We start from the raw sequence: 17,909 nt of genomic DNA on the forward strand, positions 1-17,909 counted from the left end.
TATTTGAGGTGCCCCCCCCAAGTTGATGGGCATTGCCATTCAAATAGTGTACGTGCACCGGGTCTTGTGATCGATTAGGCAGGGCGGGACTTACCTGCCGTTCCGTCCCCCCAATGTTTTAGACAAGCTGGCATCCCTTAGTCTATTATTTGCTGTGATAAATATTTTTAAAAAATAACAGAAAGGCAACAAATACTTATTGTTGCTTTGTTTTTGAACAAAACCTCGTTCACTTTGATGAGGGCTTGGTGAGTTTCTGAATTCCCCCCCCCCCCGTCCGAAGTGACCCCTTCCTTGCCCACGAACCCAAATACTGTAGATTGATTTTGGAAGTTAAGTCCAACTGAATGCATGGGAGATCAAGCAGCGAGCCAGGAAGTTCTCGATTGATGGCGCTCGGGAAAGGTCCGCGCCAAGACCCAGCCTGCTGCCTGCTAAAACCGCCGGGAAAGCATGGCTACAATAGGGTGACTTCTGACTGAGATGGCGCACCTGCGAAGCGCTAATGCCACTTTCGAGGAGAGTTCACTTTCCAGTGTGCATCCTTGCTCACATGAATGCCGTCTTTTAACAAGAGAGCAAACATTTCCCCATTAAAGCAAACCCTGAATCGCTTGCTCCTTTCAGCGGAGAAAGCTCCTGCATATTTCCATGCGCAGCCTTGATTCTGGTAGTACTTCCCTAGGAATAAGAAAAAAGCGCCTTTGAGCAATACATTTCCTGCTCGGCGACAGCAGCAGCTCTTGATCACAATTCTGGAACAGACCACGAGGCCTTCATCTTAGATCAAAGGAGGGGACCTTGTGGCACTGCAGGTGACATTGAACTCCATCTCCCATCAGCACCCGTCAGCCCGGCAAATGGTCAGGGGTGGTGGGAACTGGAGTCCAGCGACACCTGGAGGGCATCCATTTCCCCAACTCTCCTTGAGAGCTTACATGCTTTAGTGCGGGATCCAGCCAGAACGAGGCACTTTGAAGGCCTCGGATTTCAAAGGGATCGAACGTTTCTCTCCTGCTGAAACAAAAGGGCATTTCAGCTGCTTCTGGCGGAAGAGAGGGCACTGCCTGCCGGTCCACCACAGGGTGCAACAACTCCACTCTAAGCAGCACTTTCAAGTCCCACGAGCCTTTGCATGCAGGGAGATACCCAAGTCTCCCACTGAAGTGCGGGACGATGGCGCAGCTCCGAAGCGCATTCCCGTCCCGGCAATTTCAACAGATCTGGCCGGGGGAGATACGCTCGCTAGGCGCTCCCTGCGTTCCTGGAAGCCAACAGAGTTGACTGTGGCGATCTGGAGCCTAGGGCCCCTTGAACATCGCCCGGCTAAGGTCTCCATGAGGCCGACCTGCCGGCTCACAAAGATGGTTCCCTCAACCCGTTGAAGCCCTTTGCTCTGGGGTCGCCTATCTGTTCCCTTCTTCCAAAAAATAAAAAATAAAAATCGTTCCAGTAGCACCTTAGAGACCAACTAAGTTTGTTCTTGGTATGAGCTTTCGTGTGCATGCACAGTTCTTCAGATGCGTGTTCCCTTCTTGGTCCGCGCCGGCTCCTGCGCTCGCGCTCGCTGCCAAGGCGTCCTGGGCGCTCAGTGCGGTTGGCCGGCCGAGTCCCTGCCAGCCTTTCTTCAGCGGTTCGCCTGGAACATTTCGCACTAGCCTAGCTGGGTGACTTCGAGGCGGTTTGTTTTAGTTACGAAATGTTGGCGATGGGGGGGGGGGGTCACCCTGTGCCGGGTACACCTGGCAAGCTCCTGCTGGCCGCCTGCTCTGGCAGGCTCAAGGCAGGTCGGGGGCGGCGGTGGATGCCCAGGGCGCGAGGTCCTTCCGGATCGCCAGGAGCGCAAGGGCAACAACAAGGGGTCGCGGGAGAACTGCTTTGCTGCATCGCACCAAAGGGCCGCGTTCTGTTTCTGACGCCATTTCCTGTTGGTTGTCCGGAGCAGTAGGTACTCAAAGATATACTGCTCCTGAGCGCAGAGGTTCCATTTTAGCTGTCACCGAACCAATCAATCTTCTACTGAAATCTTTAGCAGAGTTAGAACTGGGAAAATGAAATGCCTTCCTTACTACCCCCCCCCCCCGTCCCGCCATTTAAGCCAAGCGAATAGTTTGGGAAGTGGATGGGAATTATTATGGCTAGGCCTGTGTGATTACTATCAGCCTAGTTCCTCTAGAATTTTTGAAATCCAAGCATTTCAACCGATGTCGAAAGTATGGACTGTGGCTGCCGGAGTTTTCCTTAGTTACCTTCTGAAAAAAACAGACCAAGGTTAAAGTATCAACTTTATTTCTTTTCTCTACCTATGGTGCGATCCAGTCTAAGGCATGCACTTTTCAGTCCTATTGATTTCAACGGGATAGTTGTTTAGCGAAATCCTATACATTCCAATAGGACCACCTACTAAGTGTGCAGAGGACTGCGCAACCTTAAGCATGCGTCTAAATCCCCATAGTAATCCACGAACCGTGTGCCTGGTTTGACTTTATTGTATGCATACATACATTTAAAGCATTTCTATCCAACCTCTCAAGTTGCTTGGAGGAAGTTGCTTGTTGTGGTTGTTGATGACGATCGTAACATAAAATCCCATAATATATAGGGACAGCCCCCTCAACCGCAAAACATAAAAGCAACAGTAGAAATGTTAAAACCCCAAAGGTCATTCCTCAGCCGCACAGCCTGGAGGCGCGCGGGTGGGTGAACTAGAGCATTGGAACTATCCAAGTGGGTAGGAAACCGGGAGGTCGTCCTTCCAGATTCATGACCAGGGTATAGCATAAGAAGGTGATTTTAGCCCCAGAACAGGAGGCAAAAAAGCCTCCCCCCAGGTTGCACCCACGGGTGCTCAAGGGCAGCAGCCGGCGTCTTGGCAAGGAGAGCCCTAGGTGGGAGCTGATTATTCAAATCGCCTGCCTAGGATCTGGGGATTGGAGGCTAGCCTGGCCTCTGGCTGCTATATCACTCCGGCACCCACGTCACTGCACCACTTCGTTTCCTCCTCCTCCTTCCACCCTCCTCCTCCTCCTCGCCTTCGCCTTCGCCTCCGGGCAACTCTTCTCGGCGAAACCCACCCAAGCAGTAGTAGTAGCAGCGGCAACGGCAGCAGCAATAGCGAGCAGGGACAAACCCCACGCAAAGCGGGCCCACCCTCCCCCTCCCCTCATCACACACATAGAGGGAGGGGGAAGAAGGAGGGAGGGAGGGAAGGAAGGAAGGAAGGAAAGAGGGAGGGAGAAAGGAGGGAGGGGGAGAGGGGGAGAGAGGGAACGAGGCAAGGAGAAGGAGGGAGGGCTACCGAGGAGGGTGTTTTCCTTTTCTCCCCCCCCCTTTTTTGGATTGCTCTCTCTCCCTCTGTCGTCGCTTGTTGTGGCTGTTAAATTTTAAACTGCCATGCACTCCGCTTCCAGTATGCTAGGAGTCGTGAAAATGGAAGGACACGAGCACACGGAGTGGAGCAACTACTACGGCGAGCCGGAGGTAAATGGCAACTTCTGTCTGTTTGCGTGGGTGGGTGTCTCTCTCGCTCTCTCTGTTTGTGTGTGGGTCCCCCACCCAATCCCCAAGCCTCCTCCTTCCGCTAAAAAACAGGACTCTCTCTCTCTCTCTCTCCCTCTCGCCCTCTTTTTATACAACACTGTGTTAGCCTTGAGATAATATTAACTTTGTGATCAAATATTGACTTGCGAAGCCTCCAAATCCTTTGCCATGCCTAGCCGCGCTATCCTAACAAAGTTGTGTTTGGCAGAGAGAGGTTGGGGGGGGGAAGGGCGTTTGAGGGGGGAGCTATAAGGAACCAGGGGAAGAGGGGGCGCATTTATTGCTCTAAATCTCGCCCTGGGAGGGCTCGGAGTCTGGGGGCAAATGAAACCCAAAGCCGGATAAGAATTCTTTCTCGAACGAGAGGAGCAAAGCTTTACGCACAAGCTCCTGTCGCTCTCCAAGTTGCGTGCCTCCTTCTTTTGCCCCAGGAAACGGCCGGGTCTTGACAACGGAGATCTTTTCCTTCCTTGAGTCAAATCACATTTCAGGTTCCCTCCTGGAGCAGTCAGATGTCAGTCCCATTTTTACCCTTGGATTTTGAACAGAGCCCCCACGCCGATTTCCATGGCGTTTAATTCTGCCTAGGGTTGACCCTCGAGTGATTTCGATACAATCCTCCCCCGCAGTAGAGAAATATAGTTGTCGGGAGATCACGACGGATGCTCCCTAGACAGTGTATGAGAAATTCGGGTTGAAATCGAATGCTACCGAAACCAAACACAAATTCTATGGAGTCGTTTTGATTGATCCGGCTTCTATTGGGTTAAGCAACTATAACACAAGTGACTTGGGAAGTAAATTGCATTGAAACCCAAGAGAATCGCTTCGGATTGGAAACCGAAAGGCATCGGGGGAGTCAGAAATGGGGGTCTGAGGCTCTAATCCTCTGCGCGCTTAGCTGGGAGTGAGTCCCGCGAAACACAGTGGGGTTACTTCTGAGTAAGCATGCATAGGATTGCACGGTTAGACCCGGAAAAGTGTGTGCGGTAGAGAGCGGGCTTGCTTTCTGGTAGATTTGCATTAGCATTTGGGTTTTAACACGAACAATTCCCCAGCCAACGAGTAAGGAAATATTTTAAACACCCATCTGGGTCCTCCTTTTCTTCCATCGCAATAAGAAACACTTTACTTGGGCAAAGGTTCATTAAAGCCAACAGGAATTTTAAAAATGAGGCTGCAGGAATACTGTTATGACAAGACTGGTCGAATTTCTCCTGTGGGATTAAGGTCCAGATCCTAACAGGTGTTGTTGTTGTTGTTGTTGTTGTTGTTGTTGTTGTTTGTATGTCATCGATTTCACTGGGACCTGTATCAGCTTAGCGCATTTGGGACCCAAGTTTGCAATGCTTGGACCCCTATCCTAACCATAGACACGATCGACTCAAAATTAGGCGCTCCCCTGCCCCCTTTTAAATTGTGTTTGGCGAGATTTACAAGCCGATCCTCTCCCGTATTTACTCGGATGTAAATCTGACCGATATCAATTTAACTGCCCCCCCCCCCAGATTTAAGCACTTGCTCTAGCCTTCCATATAAATTCAAGGGGCCCAAGAGTGCCTTGACCAGGCCCCATGTTCACTGGGGCGCTGGGTACTTTCACCTTCCAGCTTTATATCACACAGACTCCGAAGGAGACCGTTCCACCGAAGAAAGCTCCCTTGAAATACGTGGTGGTTGGGGCTGAGGGCTGGGTTGCCCACGATCCCGTGGCCAGGGAGTTGGGGGTCTCGGGTGGGACGACCCGTGGGCCACCTCCACTAACCGCTGGGCTCCCCGCTCTTGTCGCCTTTGCAGGGTTACTCCACCATGAACGCGGGGCTGGGCATGAACAGCTACATGAGTATGCCAGCCATGGGCACGGCGGGCAATATGACGACGGTGGCGTCCGGCGGCTCCATGGGCATGTCTTACGCGGCCGGCCCGGCGGGCATGAACCTCTCTCCGGGCGCGGGGGCCATGGCCAGCATGGCGGCGCACCTGAGCCCCAGCCTGAGCCCGCTGGGCGCGCAGGCCGGCTCGATGGGGGGCGCGCTGGGCGCTTACTCGGCGCTGAGTCCTGTCGGGGCCGGCGGCAGCGGCGCGTACGGGCAAGCGGCGGGCCTGGGCCGCTCCCGCGACGCCAAGAGCTATCGCCGGAGCTACACGCATGCCAAGCCGCCTTACTCGTACATCTCCCTCATCACCATGGCCATCCAGCAGTCGCCCAACAAGATGCTGACGCTGAGCGAGATCTACCAGTGGATCATGGACCTGTTCCCTTTCTACCGGCAGAACCAGCAGCGCTGGCAGAACTCCATACGCCACTCTCTCTCCTTCAACGACTGCTTCCTGAAGGTGCCGCGCTCGCCGGACAAGCCGGGCAAAGGCTCCTTCTGGACTCTGCACCCGGACTCGGGCAACATGTTCGAGAACGGCTGCTACCTGCGGCGCCAGAAGCGCTTCAAGTGCGACAAGCCGCCGGGCTCCAAACAGCAGCAGCAGCAGCAGCAGAATCAGGGCGGCTCGCCTGCCTCGTCGGGGGGAGCCCCGTCGCAAGGCAAGAAGGCGGCCTCGCAGGCGCCGCCGGAACGCGACCTGCCCAACGGGGCTCCGGAATCGCCGCACCCCAGCGCCTCCCCTTGCCACGAGCACAAGCGCGCCCTGGCCGACCTGAAGGGCCACCCGGAGCCCGCCCCGTCGCCGGCGCAGCAGCAGCAGCAGCACCTGCTGGCGCAGCATCACGCCCACGCGGGGCTCTCCCACGAGGCGCACCTCAAGGCGGAGCACCATTACGCCTTCAACCACCCCTTCTCCATCACCAACCTGATGTCCTCCACAGAGCAGCAGCAGCAGCAGCACCCCCACCACCCGCACCACCCGCACCAGCACCACCCCCACCCGCACCACCCGCACCACCCGCACCACAAAATGGACCTCAAAGCCTACGAGCAGGTGATGCACTACAGCAGCTACGGCTCGCCGGTGCCCGGCAGCCTGGCCATGGGCTCCGTCACGAACAAAAGCGCCCTGGAGGCCTCGCCCTTGGCCGGAGACGCCTCCTATTACCAAGGGGTCTACTCCAGGCCCATCATGAACTCTTCCTAAAGGGCACCCCACCCTTCCGCTCTGCCCACCCCCTAAGCTCCAATGCCCTCTTTCCTTCCCCAGGACAAACCCGAGACTTCTCTGGGCAGGAGGAGATTTGAGATACGATGTAGACTTTGGAAAGAATCCAAACGGTCGGTGCCCAAAGCCCATGGCGTCGCCTCCTGATCCCAATCCATATCCAAAGCCCATCGGACTAAAACAATCCGGCGGCCTCCACCCACTACTTGGGAGCTCCGGCGCCTTTATATCAACTAAAGATTCTCTAGCCCTATTTTTTAAAAGAAAAAGACAGCTTTCTATGAGGAGCGCACTGACCCCACCTCTCCCGCGCACCATTTTGGCAAAGAATCCTGGACTTCGCGCCCCGCTCCTAGTTTAGAAAAAGGCTCCCGTAATATTTAATCGACGTTTGCTGTTGTGTAATTTAAAGCTCCTTTTTCTTCTACTCTTTTCTTGCCGGCGTCGGGAAAACAGGATTGATCTCCAACAACCGTGGGGCGTGGAAAACATCCACTTCCGCGGGCTCCGGCTCCGGACCACCCGTCACTTTTCTTCAGACACCGATTTAAATTTTGTTTGAGTTGGAAGTTTCCTTTTAGGAGACTCCTTGTCTGTTTCTTTATTTTGTTTGTTGCGGGGAGTTATAAATATATATATTTTTGGGTGTGAAAGTGACACAGAAATAAGCGTGTGTGTGAACCGGTGTTAGATTTCAAAACTAAGGATCAAAAAGACTGTAGCGTTGTGAACTCGGGGAAGGGGGGGTACCCAAAAATGGACTTTAGATTGTAATTTGACACAGGAAGTTTTGATGTTACCGGGAGAGTAAACGACTCCGATCGAATTAATTTATCGTTTTTGTACGCTTTATTTATGGTTTATAGATGTGTATTCTGGTAATGACCGACCAAATTCTCACAAACCATATATTAAATTGCTGTTGGAAATTTCCCCCCTTTTCTTAACTTAAACAATAATACCTGTTATTTTCTAGCATAATGCAAAGAGATGCGGGAATGATAATGAACTAATTTTAGCTCTTGATATTGCTTGCCAATGAGCTTACTGTGCTTAGAGTAGGCCCCCCCCAAAAAAGATGGCCTGTATGAATAACATGCATATTTAAAATGCATATATGAACTGGAGTATCATGTTTCATACATCATCAGATCTTGTTGGCACGCTTACCATTCCACGTCTAAACTGTGAATAAGACTGCAACTTTACTCCCAAGTATACACTTTATTATCAAGTAAAGACAGCTGAATCTATGCACTAGATCCGCAAGCAGTTTGGTTTCAGACTCCCAACTGTTTAGCAAAATTACTTCCCCCCCTCGGCCAAAGTAAACTGCTGGAACGAAGGGGGTTGGGGATGTTTTGGGGTTGTGTGAAAGGACTGTGAGCTCAGCTCAGTTCCGATACTGCAGAATAACTCCTGGGCTCAGAATGGGCTCAGAGGCACCTTGGCCTTTCATTCTCACAGTATGCCTTTAGGAACTAGAATCTGGTTGGTAGATCTTGGGAAACTAGCAAAAATCAAAATAGATCAGTAAAGCCTAAAGTATGCCAACTCCCTGAGCTGCAGCCCATGGAAGTCCTAGGACAAGTCGGACTGAACTCAATAGGGACTTCCTTGTCGGCAGAGGTTGGACAAAAAAATACGCTACTTCAGCATTGCAAGGGGTTGGACTAGATGACCCACGTGGTCCATAGCTGTCAACTTTTCCCTTTTTTTAAAAAAAGGGAAGGTAGCCGTGTTGGTCTGCCATAGTCAAAACAAAATAAAAAATTCTTTCCAGTACTATGGCAGACCAACAAGGCTACCCACCTGTAACTGGAACTATAGAAGGCACCACATTGAGCCGCATGAAATGGAAGTCCATCAACCTCACTGTTTTTCAGTGTACCTGAAGAAGTGTGCATGCACAGGAAAGCTCATACCAAGAACAAACTTAGTTGGTCTCTAAGGTGCTACTGGAAAGAATTTTTTATTTTGTTTTTAAAAAAAGGGAAATTCCCTTATTCCGAATAGGATTCCTCGCAAGAAAAGGGAAAAGTTGACAGCTATGACGTGGCCCCTTCCAACTCTACAATGCTATGATTCTGTGATTGGGTTGTTAGGCTCTCAGTCGAGGCCTATATATAGCTGCTGCCTATTCTATGTATGAATGTACATTATTGCTTTGCCTACTTGACTTTGCTTTGTTTATTTGATCCTGTGAACATTACTTGATAGGAAAGCCCATCGGTTACCTTACACGTTTGCAATCGGGCAGGCTCCCACGAATTATACTTGCCTAGACATCCCCGCTGACTCCGGTCCATGGCTAGGATTGCAACCTCGGTAAAAAGGGGTATTCTCGACATCTGGGCATCATGCTAATAGTGGAGCCATTTAAATAATAGCACAGTATCCAGCCAAAGTATTTTTATGTCTCATTGATTTCACTTATACTGTTAACCGCACATCTCTCTCATTCATCTCCGGCCTTAAAAGTGCTTCATCTTCGACTGTACCTCATATTCAGCCTGGCGTTCCACACAATCGCAGCCAATATCGCAATCCTGTAGTACAACTGCTATTAACTCCGCATTATCATACTCCACGCGGGAGGTGGCGTCTTGAAGAACAGAAACCATTGGTTTCAATGGGTCTACTCTGAGTATGACGAACGTTGACTATCACCCACTGAGGCTACTCTTGCCTTTCATAATGAAATGAGTGTGGCTTGCGAGAACCTTTCTCTGCATCAGAGAAAGCGCTTTTTTTTTTTTTTTTTTTTTGCAGGTAATTTTTATTAGTTTTCCTCTTTTTCCAAGCAATTGAGATAGTACAAAGTAATGCATATACAAATATATCCCACGCTTAAAAAAAAAAAAAAAAAAACACCAAGAAATTAAATCATTTTTTGCATTTACAGTTGAGGGTTTTAGTCCCTTCCCTTCCTCCTTCTTATGTCTTCTCTAACTCAAATATCAATATATCGCACATCAATTCTTCTTACTCCAATTTGACCAATTAAATAAAAAGATTTATACTGAACATTTGGATGTCATGTTTCTACTTATTCTTGTACTCTTATTCCAAACTTAAGTCTTTCCTTATGTTTTTAAATATACATTTTTACCATAATAATAATCCTCGCCAAGAGTTGTACGTCTTTCTTTAAGTCTTACACACCTTATCCAGATAATCCATAAATTTTCCCCATTCGTTTCTAAATGTTTCTTCCCCCTGCTGTCTGACTCTCATTGAAATTTTTGCGATTTCCATGTATTCTGTGACTTTCTGTTGCCATTGCTGCACAGTTGGTACGGTTTTTTCCTTCCAGACCTGCGCTATTAGAAGTCTCGCCCCTGTGGTCGCATATAAGAAAAACTTTTGATCACTTTTCTTTATCTCTGACCCCACCATTCCTAGAAGGAATGCCTCCGGTATCTTTATAAAAGTATACTTGAGTATTTTTTTTAACTCGTTATATATGTCTTGCCAATATTTTTTTACAATCTCGCATGACCACCATAAGTGAAAGTACTCCCCGTCTTTCACCTCACACTTCCAGCACCTTCTACTTCCAGTTCTATATAATTTCGATAATCTAACTGGAGTGAGGTGCCAGCGGTACATCATTTTATACAAATTTTCTTTAAGTGATGTACATGCTGTAAATTTAATTCCGCTGTTCCAGAGTCTTACCCATTTATCAAATTCAATATTATGACCAACGTCAATTGCCCATCTTATCATTACACACTTTATCTCTTCGTCTTTTAAATTCCATTCCAGAAGATAATCGTAAATCTTGGACAGCATTTTAGAACTATTTTGAACAACCACCTTTTCTAGCCATGATTTTTCTTGATTAAAACCCTGGAGTTTGTTATCTTTTATGAATATACTGTTTAATTGATGGTATTCCAGCCAGCCCGTTAGCTTCTTGTTTAGTTCTTCATATGGTCTTATATTTACCTTGTTATTTTCCATACATAGAAGTTCTCTATACGTTAGCCAGCTGGCCTCCATATTAGGTCTTTTTATTGTAAACGCTTCTTGTGGCGACACCCACCCTGGAGTCTTTTTTTCGAACCAATCTTTATATCTCCTCCAGACTTGATATAGTGGTTTCCTAATGGTGTGATTTAGGAAACCTTTATGTACGTCCACTTTATTATACCAAAGGTAGGCGTGCCACCCGAATCTATTTTCTATTCCCTCCAGGTCTAATAAATCCGTGTTGTTCAATCTAAACCATTCTCCTAGCCAGTCAATACACGCCGCCTCATAGTATATTTTTAGATCTGGTAAGGAGAACCCACCTCTTGTTGTTTTATCCGTCAATAGCCTATATGCTATCCTCGGCTTTTTACCTTGCCAAACAAATTTAGCAATAATCTTCTGCCATTCTTTAAAATATTTCAAATTCGTGATAATGGGGATATTTTGATACAAGAATAATATCTTTGGTAATATCGACATTTTAATGGCCGCAATCCTCCCCAGGAATGATAGTTTCAATCTTCCCCATGTATCAAGATCTTTGCAGATTTCCTTCCAGAGTAGTTCGTAATTGTTTTTAAACAGGTTAACGTTTTTAGTGGTAAGCCAGATGCCTAGATATTTGATCTTTTTAACTACCTCAATTGTTGTTTCTTTTTGAAGCTGTTCCAATTGTTTTCCATTTAAATTTTTTACCATCATTTTAGTCTTACTTTTATTAATCTTTAAACCTGCCAATGTGCCAAATTCTTCAATAATTTTTAATGTTTCGCCAATTAATATATGTGGATCTTCGATTGTAATAACAATGTCATCAGCGAAAGCCTTGACTTTATATTCTTTCGATCCATACCTTATTCCTTTTATTTTATCTGATGTTCTGATTTTTTGTAGTAATACTTCCAATGTTAGTATAAACAAAAGAGGTGAGATCGGACAACCCTGTCTTGTTCCTTTGGTTATATCAAAATTTTCCGTTAACTCATTATTTATAATCAGCCGTGCTTTCTGTTCTTTGTATATGGCCTCAATACATTTTCTGAATTTTATGCCTAATCCTAACTCCTCAAGATTCATTTTCATAAAGTTCCAAGACAGGTTGTCGAACGCTTTCTCGGCATCCAAAAAAATTATCGCAGCCTGTTTGTTTATTCTTAAGTCTAAATAATCAATAATGTTTAGCATCATTCGTATATTATTCTTTACCTGACGCCCTGGAAGGAAGCCTGCTTGATCCGAATGTATATGGTGTACCAAAATCCTTTTTAATCTTTGGGCCAAGATAGTTGTGAATAACTTATAATCAGCGTTTAATAACGATATCGGCCGAAAATTTTTGACGTTGGTAAGGTCTGAGTCTGGCTTTGGAATCAATGTTATATGGGCCTCCTCCCATGTTCTAGGTAGTCTTCCTTTTTCCATTATATTGTTCATTACCTCCCTCAGGGGTGGGACCAACTGCTGTGTTAGTTTTTTATAATATTTTATTGTAATGCCATCTGGGCCTGGAGCTTTGTCATTTTTCCCCTGTTTTATTGCCTCAATGATTTCTTCCTCTGTGATCTGGTTCTCTAGTAGGTCTATCTCTTCCTTACTCAGCATTTTTAGTTTATGTTGTTGCAGGTATCTCCTCATTTTCTCGCTACATTCTTTTGGTGCCTTGTAAAGTTCTTTATAGTATTTAAGAAACATATTTCTTATCTCTTTTGGTTTGTCCAAAGTAATATTGTTATCTACTAATTTATTTATAGTATTTTGAACTTGTCTTTTCTTTAATTGCCATGACAGCAATTTGCCTGTCTTGTTTAGTGTTTCGAAGTTTTTCTGTTTTAATAACCTTATTCTCCACTCCACTTCCTGGTTTATCAAGGCATTTATTTGAATTTGTAATAGTCTGTATGTTTGTCTTAGTTTTGAATCTGTCGGTTTATTTATCATTTGTTTTTCTACTTCCTTTATCTTTAATAGTATATCCTCCTTAGTTTTTTCCCTCTTCCTTTTCAGTATAGAGTTTTGTTGTATGAAGAGCCCCCTCATGACAGCCTTACTAGCGTCCCAGACCGTATTTAAGTCTGTTCCTTTATTTAAGTTTAATTCAAAGTAAGTATTCAAATATTGTCTGGATCTTTCTAGGATCTCATTGTTATCTAAAATATTGTCGTTTAATCTCCATCTACGTTGGCTCGATCTTTGAAGGTTTAGTTCCAGTGTTAGTGCATTGTGATCTGATATGGTTTTTGGCAGTATTTCCGTCTTTCGAACTTTGGTTGTTAATTCTTTAGATAGCCAGATCTGGTCGATTCTACTCCAACTCTGATTTGGCTCCGAGTAGAATGTAAATTGTTTCACCGTTGGGTATTTAAACCTCCATATATCCACCATTCCATGCTGATCCATTGTATTTTCAAAAACTTTGGGTAGTTTCCCTGAGTATGATTTTTGTTTCTTGCCTGACCTGTCCATTTCTATTGAAGGGACCCCATTTAGGTCTCCCATCAATATCATCTTATAGTCCACATATTCCATCAGAATCTTATTTAATTTTTCATAAAATTCTGCTTTTTTTTCATTCGGGGCATATATCCCTACTATCAAAAATTTTTGTCCTTCTATCTGTACTTCAACTCCTATTATCCTTCCTTCATTATCTTTAAATTTCTGTTGGGCAATATATTTGTTTTTAATATATAATACAACTCCCCTTTTTTTATGTACGTCAGACGTAATAAATTCATTTCCTAGTCTAGTATTCTTTAAGACCCTGTTATGTTTCTTAATAATGTGCGTCTCTTGCAGACATATTATGTCTGCTTTCTGTTTATTTATTAAATGTACCACCCTATTTCTCTTTGCCTTATCGTTCATGCCATTTATATTCCAAGATATAAGTTTTAAAGTCATTATTTCTGTTTATTTAAATATTTTTATTTACAGTACTTATTTAACTTTCTGTATCTTTTTGTTCTTGTTCTTCCTCAGATATCTCACCATCATCTTCTTGCCCCTCTTCATCCCCTTTACGTAATTCCTTATATCTTCTTCCAAATTTTTTAAGTTCCAATTCAGTTTTTATTTTGTGTTTCTTTTCTTTGTAATAGAATGATATACCTTCAGGATATTCCCAACGGAATTTTACTTTCTCAGCGCTCAGGTTTTTGGTGAGCTCTTTATACCCATTGCGTTTTTTCAAAAAGCGATTCGGAATGTCCCTAAATACAATAATTGGCTTCTCATCTATAATTAATTTCCCCTCTCTAGCCTTCTTTAATATTGTATTTTTCATATCCATAGATGTGAAGGTTGCAAGACAGTCTCCTGGATAGTTCCTTTTTGGTCTGTTTAATTGGGGTGGTGGTCTTATTCTAAACACATTTGTTATGCCATATTCTATATCCTCCTCCTTTACCTCAAGCAACTTTGCCAATTCAATAATTAATTTGCTTCTAATGTCCTCCCCATCTTTTTCTGGAATCCCACGGAACTTTAAGTTCAAAGCTTTTTGGTTCATTTCCAGAAAAGCAAGACTATCCAATGTAGTTTCCTGTATTTTAGTAATTTCCTCTATCTGTCCTTTCATTTTTTCCCTTTCTTTTTTATTTTCTTTTATTTCTTTTTGAACACGTTTTTGTTGTTCTTCTACAGCATGGACTTTGTTATTTAATTCCTTCATTTGCCCAGAGAGGTCTGCTGCTAAGTCGGCCAATTTTTCTCCAGTATTTTTTTCGCTTTCCTTCACTGTTTCTTTAACCTCTTTTACCTCCCTCCTAATTTCTCTTATTTCTGCCAGAATTTTTGCTAGTTCTCCTTCTCCTTCTATGTCTGCCTTTGATGATCTTCTATCCCCTGGAGTCCCGGTTCCTGTTTTTGGTCCTTTAGAAGCCATACCTGCCCCTTCTTTTGTTACTTTTTAGTAATTGAGTTTTACTTCGCAGTATCTTTCTTCTCCACTAGGTGGCTTCTTATTTTACTTTTCTCTCTCTTTTCTCCCCTCAATCCTCCTCCCTCCTTTGTAATTGCTGAAAACTGCTACACCCTTATTCTTGTTTTCTAAACTTTCAAAACATTCAAGACTTAAATTTTAAGATATGTAACAAGTATAGACCAGATTTACGATTGATACAATTGATACTAACAGTAACATTAGCAGTAACAATAGCAGTTTTCCTTCCCTCACTCTGTAGAGAACTTTAGGGTATATAGCAGATATACATCAAATTTAGAATAAACATTTACCAACAATATCAAAGTCCTTCCCACTCTCTGGAGACAATGTTCTAATATTGAAGTTTACTTCGGCTTTTTCGTCAAACTTTTCCTCGATCCCGGAAAAGAGAAAGCGCTTGAAGCCCCAAGTGCCTGGTGGAAACCAAAACGGACACCCGGTTGCGTTAAGAGTTTCGGGACTTTTAAAACAAATTGGTTAGATGGATTCGAATTCTAGCTTCTTTTTCTTTTCTTTAAAGATTTGTGTTCTAGCTTGCTTGAAACGCAGTTAGCAAGAGGGACGGCTTTAACCTAATGCTGGGCAATTCGGAAGTTGTTTGAAAGCTCGATGCTCCTATATTCCTCCTCTTCTGTCGGCCCTCCAGAGCCGTATTCACCGAGAAGGCCTGCCTGCCTTCTTCCTCTGAGTCGTCTTTGGATAAACTTCGGGGCTCCTTCTTTGGAGACTCTTAGCAACGGGAGAACAGGGATGAGTGGATGGGATTCCAATCAGTCCCCATCTCGCTCATGCAGAAATCATCTGCGCACAACACACACGCAACAGTGACAACACACATACACACGAGAGGCCTTGCCTATGGCAGGAGCTGGTCAGAAGGGGAAGGGGAGTTACGACCGAGTCCAAATGAAACTCAGTCGGCATAGTGGATTTTCTCGACTGACTACAAGCACTCTCGCCTACTCCTGTGGTGGACGGTGGTGGACCTCGAGCCAGTTCTTCAAAAGCAGCCAGCTATATGCTTCCCTTTCACACCGATCCTGAAAACAGTTGAAAACGGTAAGTTTCACTTCGGAGTATTGTAAGAATTTCATTGATTTTCAGTGAAACTGAACTGCGTCGCCTTATGCATATTTTACTCAGGAGTAAGGTCTTCAATGGTTTTTGAATATCTTATGATGCTTCCTTGGAAGTAAGTAAGACCTATTGAATTGCGGAGGACTTACTTCTGAGTACGCGCGCTACGTGCTGTGCCGCACCTCTAGCCGTGCTGCAGCGCCATTGCTCAGCATGCTTATCCGGAAGGAAGACATTTGATGCTAGTTACCCCCTAGCCTAGGAAGGGGGTTTTTGTGTTGGCCTTTCGAGAGCAGGATCTCTAAGACGCAGCACTGAGCCTGGTTAGGAGGGGGAAGGCTTCCAGCGAAGGCTCACTTGATGGGGAATCGATCCAATTGGAATGAGCGGGGCATCCTTCCCAAGATGCAGGTGTAGGGTTCATTGTCAGTCCCATGGGAACTAACCTCGGTTGAATGCCCAGGTTTGCAACTAGACTCAGATAGAGAAGATTACCTGGCCAACGGAAGTCAAATGGAACTTCGTTTCTTACTTATTATTACTTACTACATTCGTATGCCGCCTTGTCCTCCAAGGAGCTCAAGGCGGTGACCATGGCTCCCCCCTCCTTTTATCCATACAACAACCCTGTGAGGCAGGTTAGGCTGAGCTGGCCCAAGGTCACCCAGGGAGCTTCATGGCTGAGTGAGGATTCTCCCCGAGGGCTCCTAGGCTGTCGTCCAACGCACTCACACTCCGGACCCCAAACTGAAGAAACCGCGGCTGGCGCATAACTCAGTAGTTTAACCCCAGCCCTCTAGCAGCACTTTAGAGTTTCTAAAGCATTTCACATAATACTGTACTCTGTCTTGGAATCCTCACACCAGCCTGGCAAGGTAGGTCAGTATTATGCTAACATCACAAGTTGCCACTTAAGGAATTCAAGGAATTCAGGGCAGAAGTGAGAGGGGAGGTCCTCATCCCTACCTCAGGTTGCTCGGATATGAGCACTTACCTGGGAGTAAGGTCCACCGAACGTCAGGCAATTCGCTACCGAATCAACACGTATTGGTTGGGGGGGTTCTTTCTTTCTTTCTTTTGCTAGCAACTGTGCACTGCCTCTGCCACATCTGTAGGGCGCGAGACTGATGTTCTGAGACATTTCACTCGGAGCTCGAACAATAGGAGGAAAATGCAAAATCGGGCAGCCTAATGGATGGATGCACGGAGGGTACGGAAACCTTTACTCAGACGTCTACTTAGAAGTGAACTTCAGGATTGGCTTTGATTCCGTTCATCATGTGACGACTTGCATGTGCGGACTGTGGCCTCCACTCGGACCACACCAACTCTTTCTTACCACCTCAAAGATTCCATTACATGCATTCAGGCAAGCGCTTGCGTGAACCGAGCTGAGAACTTCTTCCAATGCTCCCTGAATGGAGTTCAGATGAACAAAGGTTCTAAGCACAGGTACTCAAAGAGAGCGCCACTAAATATCATCGTCTACAAATAAGTGTCCTTTAAATCAGTGAGACTTGCTCCCAGATCAGTAGGTGAGGTTTTTGAAGCCTTAGTCCCTGCGGTCTTTAGAGTTGCAACCTTATTTTAAGAGAGAGAGAAAGAAAAACCCCTCTCCTGAATTTGGTGAAACTTTCTTCACATGAATAAATATGATTTAGGACACGGTGCTATTTTAATACACAATTGGCACGTTGATCCCCTTCCCACAGAGCAGCCCGACCCCATTCGTGGAGTTCATTACCAGAAAGTCTTACTAGGGTTGTAGCCCATCCTGCCCTCTGCATGTTTGTTCAGAAGTTAGTCTGAACGCCATCAGAAGAAACTTGCATAGAATTTCAGTTTTTAACGGAAATGAGTCGTCCTCCGAGTAATTAGGCTTAAGGCACCGCGTAAATTCATTAAAGAGAGCCCTTCACACAATCCAGTTCTGCTGAACGTTTGCATTCCAATCCTCTATATGTCAAATCCCATTGAGTTCAGTGGGTCTTCCAGGTAGGTAATTATAAGGCTGGGAGTCTAAAGGTGGTTGGTTAAAGTGGGATGTATAAACAGAACATGTGGCTTTTAAACTGGATATGTTTAGGATCCGGAAACTCATTTCACAGGGGGTCAGTTGCTACACGAATAAATTGATGGGAGGCAAATGAGAGCTCAATAGCATCCTTCCAACTTCCTCCGGAGTGCATTCTGAAAGATCAACATCCAACTGCGTTCTCGCTAAAGGTTGTTTCATATACAACACTCACTTGCAGGTGAA

At 45.5% G+C, this 17,909-nt stretch overlaps 1 protein-coding gene across 1 annotated transcript; it reads left to right on the top strand.

Moving 5' to 3' along the window:
- Positions 1–3,284: 3,284 nt before the first annotated feature.
- On the top strand, positions 3,285–6,757 carry FOXA2 (forkhead box A2). Its single transcript, XM_033154113.1, has 2 exons — positions 3,285–3,480; positions 5,338–6,757. The coding sequence occupies exons 1-2, from the start codon at positions 3,394–3,396 to the stop codon at positions 6,625–6,627; spliced, it is 1,377 nt and encodes a 458-aa protein (XP_033010004.1). The 5' UTR covers positions 3,285–3,393; the 3' UTR covers positions 6,628–6,757.
- Positions 6,758–17,909: the final 11,152 nt, after the last annotated feature.

The sequence above is a fragment of the Lacerta agilis genome, chromosome 7 (assembly GCF_009819535.1).
Source record: "Lacerta agilis isolate rLacAgi1 chromosome 7, rLacAgi1.pri, whole genome shotgun sequence".
Classification (NCBI taxonomy): domain Eukaryota; kingdom Metazoa; phylum Chordata; class Lepidosauria; order Squamata; family Lacertidae; genus Lacerta; species Lacerta agilis.

What these genes read in the sequence shown, in the direction of transcription:
- FOXA2 (XM_033154113.1), top strand. Translation starts at nt 3,394, where the DNA reads ATGCACTCCGCTTCCAGTATGCTAGGAGTCGTGAAAATGGAAGGACAC. An exon ending in ACTACTACGGCGAGCCGGAG is followed by an intron (nt 3,481 to 5,337) that starts GTAAATGGCAAC and finishes TCGCCTTTGCAG; the next exon opens with GGTTACTCCACCATGAACGC.